This window comes from Lytechinus variegatus, chromosome 1 (genome assembly GCF_018143015.1).
Source record: "Lytechinus variegatus isolate NC3 chromosome 1, Lvar_3.0, whole genome shotgun sequence".
NCBI classification, from domain to species: Eukaryota; Metazoa; Echinodermata; class Echinoidea; order Temnopleuroida; family Toxopneustidae; genus Lytechinus; species Lytechinus variegatus.
In genome coordinates this window covers 81,691,035-81,699,794 of record NC_054740.1, presented here as the reverse complement: position 1 = coordinate 81,699,794, position 8,760 = coordinate 81,691,035, and the positions used below count along the sequence as shown (strand labels likewise).

The 8,760-nt window shown below is 34.1% G+C and overlaps 1 protein-coding gene across 2 annotated transcripts in view; it reads right to left on the bottom strand.

Moving 5' to 3' along the window:
- Window positions 1–6,318: 6,318 nt before the first annotated feature.
- The window catches only part of LOC121424918 (striated muscle preferentially expressed protein kinase-like), a 116,974-nt gene continuing 114,532 nt past the window's right edge, over window positions 6,319–8,760 (bottom strand). For both annotated transcript variants that reach the window (XM_041620811.1, XM_041620819.1), the window contains 2 exons: window positions 8,154–8,303; window positions 6,319–7,387 (listed from right to left, as the gene is read on the bottom strand). In XM_041620811.1, coding sequence (XP_041476745.1) covers window positions 7,186–7,387; window positions 8,154–8,303 — 352 coding nt within the window. In that variant the 3' untranslated portion in view covers window positions 6,319–7,185. The remainder of the gene's footprint in view (window positions 7,388–8,153; window positions 8,304–8,760) is intronic.

Below are 8,760 nucleotides of genomic sequence, written 5' to 3'. Positions count from 1 at the left end.
TATTTGGGTTCTCTTAGTTTTGTATTTTCATGGAAGCTTGCACGTTTCTGTTCAAGAAGCAATTGCTGTAGGTATAAAAACACACACACGAAAAAAAAAAAAACAGGAACAAGTTCCACGCTTGGAGATTTAAATATGATGTGAAAGAAATGGGGCTAGATAATATTGGTAAGCGAAACTTAAATCAAAGCTCCCAAGAGCTTATCCTTCCTTTTGAAATATTTGGTGACCTTCCGATTACCATAAGTATATTTAAAGAAAAAAAATTGAGAGCTGCAACAATATAGGTTCCACCTTTGGCCAAGATTGTTTTCAGAAAAAACCCTTCTTTCTTATTAATATTTTACTTATTTGTGCGAACAGCACGATTTAAAGGCCGTATTGAGGTATACCAAATAGATTAAAATAATATATTCATACATCTGATGAAAGTCACCAGTAAATTAATTAATTTTGAAAGATTGTTTTAAAAATGTACGAAATTCATGGGACGGCGGCATCACGCATTAAAGAGCAGGTCAGCCCCCAACAAAAAGTTAACGTGAATGAAAAGAGAAACATCATAACGCTGAAAATTTCATGACGTTAAGTTGCGCTTAGTTGAACAAACAGTTATAAAAGTATGCAGACAAATGACTCCTCGCGACGTCACATACTATTTCTTTTGAATTTCATTGAAAAATGATATAATTTTTCCTCATAAAGTGAAACAGTGATTATTTTGCCTGGAAATGTTGGATTGGTAGGGTTGAAAGCCTTTGTTATATTCAAAATTGTAATAAAATAATAATAATAGTACATTTCTTAAATACGCATAACACCTACAGGTCTCTATGCGCGAGTGACTAAATCAAACATTCTGAAAGAGGTGGGTTTTGTAAATGTTTTGTTAAACATTGCGAGCAATGAATATTTTATACGAAGGAAATAGCGAGTGGGTATTGACATCGAATCATCTGTATTTCAATGTGCTGTACATTGCATTGCTTAGTACAAAATAATACACGCACACACCGTTTAAATGCTATAATTATCTTATTTGCATTCGATTTTTATGAAATTTCCAGTATTACTATTGTTTGATTTTCTCTTTTCATTCAAATCCACTTTTTATTAGGGTAGAGTTGATCTTTGATTCATACCTTCCAATATTATAGGGGAGTAGTAATGTGGAATCACACACAATTATATCAAAGGAATAGATGGGGATAGAGGGATGAGAAAAATAGGTTCATAGAGAGGAGGAAAGTGAGAGGAGGGGTTGGAACATGTGGAAGATGGAGAGGGAGAGATATAGAGAGTTCTGTTTTAATTGAGCATCATTTTCATGTCAAGTAAGCGACACTCCTTTTCAAGTGAGCGGCAGAGGGTGCTGATTAAGAGGCCCAAGTGCTAATTGAGCACCTAAATTCCCCAAATTAGAGAGGGGAAAGAGAGAGAGGGAGGGGCGATCGGGGAGGGGGCGGAGTGTGAGAATATCCTATCTTCCCTCTTCCATTTATCTACCGTCTCCATATCCCTCTTTCTCTCTTCTTTCTCTACATCACTACCTGTAAACAATAATATCTTTCCACTTGTTATATTTCTTTCTCACTCATAGAACATAGCCTGACCACCGTTGAATTAAAACACTGGAACCAAAAATGTGTTTGAATCATGAAGAATTATATTTATTATTATCTATCCATGTCTACATCCAATAAAACAATTCTAGTAAAAAAAAAAAGAAACAGAAAATGTGATGATGAATTAGACAAACTCGAGGCAAAATGATTAGATTTTTTTTTGCGACCCCACATCGGGACTCGATATCGGTTTCCTGCAACTTAAAGGATGGTTTCATTTAATGTTTTATTGCAGGAACCGAAAAACATCTTCGACAAACAATCTTGCTTGTTACTAACATCTTTAGGGTATTTTAATTATGTATTACTATATCTGATTTATCTTGCATTTTGAAGGGGAAAATGGGTCTAGTACCTAGGATGTGAAATCTATCCGCAGAAGTCCGAATTTTTCTGTCTTGAGACGTATATTACACTCTAAAAGATTAAGAAGACAAAATCCAACATTATAGACCGATATCACTTAAACATTTGCTTTTATTTTTTTTCTTATAACTGTTCGCACCTTTCATTCTTGTTGAACAATAAACAGCGCTGTTAATATTACATTGGAGATAACTTAGTCTCAATGGTTATCTTGAGAGAAAGCGAATAATACGGTAAAATCAGACAAAAATCAATGTGCGAATGCGCAGTCCTAACAAATAAAAATCCGCAGATATTTTCTTTTATCTGAAAATTCTGTCATACCATCACGGAGATTCCTTTTTTAAGATGATATAATTTAAGGGATAACAGACAAACAAACAGGTTGAATAATTTAAAGGGGATTTAAAATTACAAAGGAGACAACAATAATCATTTTTTTAAATCAAGAACGCACAAGAAATAATATCTTAAGGTTATGTTTCTCCTTATTGGGAACTTTAAAATACGCGACGGATGGCGGAAAAAGATAGACGAAATTCGATCCGCGCATGCTCAGTTCTAAGCAAATTTGAAAACTGGACACGCGCAGATATATCTTAATCTTAAATTTTTCATTCTTTCCGCATGGTTAACAAAAGCTGATTATTATGCAAAAATGCATTCAATAAAAATCACTAAGGCAACAACAACCGATGAGTATTTAGCATTTAATTTTCTGGATTATATTTTCATAAAGGTATCATTACTTTGCGGAGGCTAAAGTTGAAAAACCGAAATCATGAGTCATCAACTGGTCATTTTCCAGTTGCATATATTTTGCTCAAATATATCACTTTAATGTCTGGTAAGTATGCTATTGACCTGTGATTGTGTAGGGGATTATGAAGAGTGTATAACTCTAGAGGGATAAAAAAACATTGTCTACATTGGTCTACAAGACCAAAATAATCACAAATTATCCTAAGAAGGAAAGTTGGAAACAAGCTTACTACATTGACGGGTCTTATACGATTTTCAATTCTTCAAGTATAACTATAACACCTCGGAGATGGGGCCTAATACCTTCACATTTTGGTTGTTACTTTTAGTAAAAACAACCATTGCATTTAATAACTTGCATGTATTCCATCCACAATTCACACATCCTTTACGTGACATTATTCCGAGTATCACTGTCTAAGTCATGACTTATTCATATTTACTCGTTTCGTTGAAGACTTTTTTTTTCAATTCGACAAAGCTAGATATTTTTTCTATTTTTATGTCAGAAATATTTTTCCAGTAAATGCAGCAAAGTTCTAATAACGACATCTAAATGATAAAAACTAGAAGATTTTTTTTTTTAAACAAGAAAAAGAAAAGTTGCACACCAGAAAGCACCTCATTAATTCAAGTCTATTTAAATCCATGCATCAAGATGAGTATATACATTACAATGTCATGTTCTAGGGCATAGTCGGACTGTACACATGATGAAATAATATTTATAATTAACTGTTCCTTAAACAAATCTCCTATAGCTATAAGGGAGCCTCGTGAAATAATGTAATTTATTTCGATACTCCATCTTATTGTCACATCGTTATCCCGTAAAAGGGAATGTACACGCAAAATTTAATTTCAAATATATCGATATACTCAAAAAGACATGTTTGGCGTTTCCTTTCACAAATGAAAAGAAAACACACAAAATATTCATATACTCGTCTCTTTCTCTTATTCCGTACACTTTGGCAAAATGTAGCAAAGTTACAAGGCACATCACGCAAACTCATTTATTCAAACATAAACATGATAGTATTTCAAATATATGTCTTAAAAGTGCCAACCTGTCCATACTACTTGTTAACATGCAGGATGAGCTTAATGCTTAAACGCACGTACAGAAATTTCAAGGTCTTTCATTATTGCTATGAATGACAAACACCACGAAATTATTCGAATTTAAGCAAGAACACCAATACTCTTCAGAATAGATTTATAATCATATAAGTATAGAAATAGAGACAGATGCAGAGGGAAAATTGGACAAAGAGACAGGGATCAAGAGAGAGCGAGAGGGGGGGGGGGGGGGTGGTGAAAAAGCTAGAGTTGTCTAGCAGCTTTCATGGGAGGAAGAAAACAAATGAACAGTCTTACGAACGTATGTTGGATTCTGAACCTAAATTATGCATTTCTTTTTTTTTTATTTTGCTCTCATATCTTGATTGTAATAAACAACTTTCAAAAAGGTGCAGTACAACGTGATCTGATGATTAGAAAATAACGTTGAGATCAAATAGATTTTATCCAGCACTAGCGGCACTTTCAAATGTAGAATTACTTGACGCATCGTGAATCAAAATCTTCGAAAGAACTTTGAAACGTAATCATATTAAATGCATCTTGTGCTTGGGACCACAAAGTCAAAAGTTAACCCCTTTAATACCAATTCACTCGTTTTCACTTTTCTAATGAGAAGTGTATGAGTAAGTGGTAAATCAAAACAGTTTAAAACATCAAGAAAGCCCAGCACTGAATTACTGAAAACAATCTCATTTATATTACTCAATTTGAAACGTAATAAAAAGTTTTCCCATTTTGGTATCAATACAAAAAACAAGGTCATCATCGTCATCATCATCATTATCATCATCACTACCACCACCACCATCATCATCATCATCACTACCACCACCACAACCACCATCATCATCATCATCATCACTACCACCACCACCATCATCATCATCATCCTCATAATCCTCATTATCATCATCATCATAATCCCCATCTTAATTATCATCAATATCACCATCTTATTATAATTAGAATTATTATTATGCTCTCACAGACCTCTCTAATACATAAAAAAGAACAATTACCGTCTATCATGTTATTTACATTAAATAAAATATGGCATAAAATCCTATAACTTTGAGTTATTCTAAAAATATGGTTTAGGCAATCGTTTAGCTTATTTCAGGCATTATAAGTCATATTGAATAGAAAAATACAAATGCATTAAACTGCATTAATCGAACTACTATATTTGAAATCTGAATAATAGATTTTAAATCTATCAACAATTGTAAATGCCGTAACTTTCGGCTAAACCCACTTCAAGAAGCCATACTGTTTTTACATGGATATAAAATATGAAGAAATTATTTAGTGTGAAAGTAAACAATTGTACATAAATAAATTGAAGAAAAATTTGAGCAAATTTGTCAAATATACTAAATCATTTTGTATATTTCCCATGATATCTATATTGACATGATGTTTTCGCAAGTATGTATGAAGCTTTGCTGTAGAAAAGATAAAGTGAATCGCAGGTAAGAAATTCAATTTAAATGAATAGTTCTGTTGGATGGAGTAAAGGTTTCAAAACACTTCTCCGTGAGAACAACCAAACAGCATTGTTTGAAGTTGCCATATTAAGAGTGCAAAGGAAATTGCAATGTGATACAAAAATGTAATCTCTATGAAGCGCAAGAAAGAATTGTTAGGAAATTTTTATCGCATCCAGGCTTAATAAATCAATTTGCTTTTCCTTTTAAAAGAGCGCAAGCCGCGTCGGTCCGCAAGTTAAAAAAAGAAAAGAAAATACTTACGTTTCGTGGTTGTCAAATGAAATGAATGTACATATTCCAATCACTAACTTTGTTTAAGCATAATAATTTTAATCAAAATTCCTTGAAAATATAAGATTATTGTTTTTTTTAATACCATCATTAGTCAATAAGCAGAATGAAATACCCCGGGCAAGCTAAAAGCATAATGCTGAAAAAGAAATAGTTACAAGGATAGACGATTCGCAGTTGATTCTTGATGGCAGTTATAAGAGCTAAAGTAAAATGAATTTTTTTTACTTTAAGAAATGTATGGTAGGTCTAAGGAAGATTTATATAAGGAATAGCATGTGGATTCAAAGAGAAGAAGATAGAATAGCCTCTTTTCATTAAGCACCACATACTAGTGTATTGGGGTTTACTGTAAAAGAATCCTTTGTCTTACTGGAAGGGTAGTTATAGTTATTTTTTTTTTTTTTTTTTTTTTAAATTAAGATATATCCAATATCCATAATTTATTGTTCGAAAATAGACATGAAATGAAATATTCCGAAAATTTGCTTTGCCCAATTGATCGTGGGCCCGGCAGCCGCTGTGCAGCGCCAGATCGACGAGGCTCTATCCCTTTAATCGTTGAACGCCAAACAGGGTAGCAGCAACTCCCATCTTTTAACGTCTTTTGGTCTGACGCGGCCGGGTTTGAACCCCCGACCTCCCGGTTGTGAGACGGACGCTCTACCAACTGAGCCAACACACCGGTTGTTAAGAGAAGAATGTGATAGAGGTAAGGTTATATTCGCAGACCAGTTTCATATCATCAATTTTTAAAACCACTTTGATTCCGTTTGGTTCATTTAGACCTCACCTCTCTCTTGAAAAGCACAATTAAAAAAAAATATGTTCAAAGTTCACCTCATTATTGCAATTTATCATTCACTGTCCTGTTTCACTTTGTATTTTAGTAATTTGCGTAGACCTACATTGTTAATTAAAATATCGCTCTTTTTCAAAATGAAGTGAAGGAAATGAAGTGAATTATGAAATGCGTCATACAACGACACTGACTTATTGTATTCTGCTCTTTGGCGACATTTGGTTAAAATTCCTTTTCATTATACCATGTAAATTGAAGAAAGCTTCAAAGTTAATCTTAATTCACAATATTCTCATTCCTTATCTACGAGCCCATCTTTCCTTTGCCTAACATGAATCTATACAACATACCTTCATATTATTTTCTTCGCCGAAAAGTACTACCTTATCCTAATATCAAATTGTCGTTAGAATGAAGGAAAACAATATCCATAACCCAAACTAAGAGCAACGAACTGAATTCAGTTTAATGATGCTATAATTCTCGAGTTATATACCTCCATGGATGAGGTTTCTGAAAGTCTATGCGTGCAACCACAAACCAGTCACATTGCACTTTATTGAGATACACGAACCTCGTCAAAACACGGCACAACGTTTAAGAGTACTTTTTATTCCTTTAAAATGTCATCTCAACTTCTCAAACACCGATAAAATATATATTCACACAAAATGAGTACTCATCATGGTTGATAAATCCTAAGAATTAAAATCTTATATTACATAAATCAAGTGAATGTTTATGGTATTAGTCAGAGGTACCATTATGAGTCGTCGGACTCTTCACTGCCATACGTTCTCAATGAGACGTTGTCCAATGTGGTGTTCTGTAGCATTCGAGCCAGGAATTGAGTCCTGTAGTTGGCGAGCTTAGTGACTGGGAAAGACCTAGACTGGGCTGATCCTGGCTTGTTAATGCTCTTCACCCAGTTGTGTTCCAGACAGTCAGCTACGGTTGGCCGGTCACTGGAAAATTGAAAAAAGGGTTAGAAGATATATAAATATACGTGCTCGAGAATTGTATCGACCAAATATGGATACGGTGCATCACTTAAGAAATTTGTCTAAAAATATATATATTTGTTCTAGGATAATGAAAATAAAGCATATTTCACAAGCACGACAAATAAATTGGTTACATATCCAAAGAAATTTGAAGTAAAGTATACAATGCCGAAAGATTCAACAATGATTAAGCAAAATTTTTATGATAGGGTAACCAAATTATTGAAAAGATAATGCTCATTATGATAACAGAAAGAACTAAAAATATCAATAACAACTCCGAACAAGTCATTGCTAGGCCTGATGTAGACTCACATGAGGACATTGCTATCTATGTTTTGGTATCACCAAAGTTAAAACAAACGCCATTAAACTATATACCTTTACAAAATAATCATCATAGCATGATTTCAGTACGAACAATATGATCCTTAAAAGAAAAATGAGGCGCAATAGAGTGGCGGTCTCTCAATCTGGCGGCCAGGATTGACACCAAGTCCATGCGGTTATATCCTTAGGTAATTGGGCAGCTATCCTCATAAGCACCACAGAACCTTAAGTCTGGTTCAAAACTAAATCAACAATCGGTGGTCATTTGGAATAAGAACAAGCTTTTATCATCATGCCTAAGACGCCAGGCCGACCTTTTAATCGGTATTATTGTTGTTTTAAATTTCCTTAAAGACATTTATGCTTTCTTAGCAGTCAGTAAAATACAAATTCTTACATTGGCTTTTCCTTGAAGATGGCTTGAAGGAATGCCTTGGCCTCGGGACTCACGTTCGGGAAGAGACTGCTTATATTGTATTTCATCCTTGTGATGTTGTAGATTGTCTTCTCTTGATTACGACCCAAGAACGGGGAGGTACCACTCAGCCTATAGGGGAAAATGTTATACATTATGTCGTTTTGCATGGTGCCATAGCCAATATGGTGTAGCTCATTGGTTAAAGTATATACTCCAATTTGAAAGCGCCGATTGTAGGTTCGATTGTCTTGAACAAGATATTGATCTACATGCCATAGAGTTAGGTTTATATAACTCTATGCTACAGGCCTTAAAGTGACATATGAATACATGCAATGGTATTTGAGAAATACTTTGAAAAACGAAGATACACAATTATGATCATGTCACCAACAGTAAAGGAGATCAAGATAATGATGATGACAATGATCATAATGGTAACGGGGATGGACTGATGGTGAAGACGATGATAGTAAATATTCATCAACAAGGGTGACTTCTAAAAGATCTATTAAATACCTGGTTTAATCAGAGAGGCCTAGCCACTACGATTAACCACATTCCTATTTATTCATGTAATTTCTAC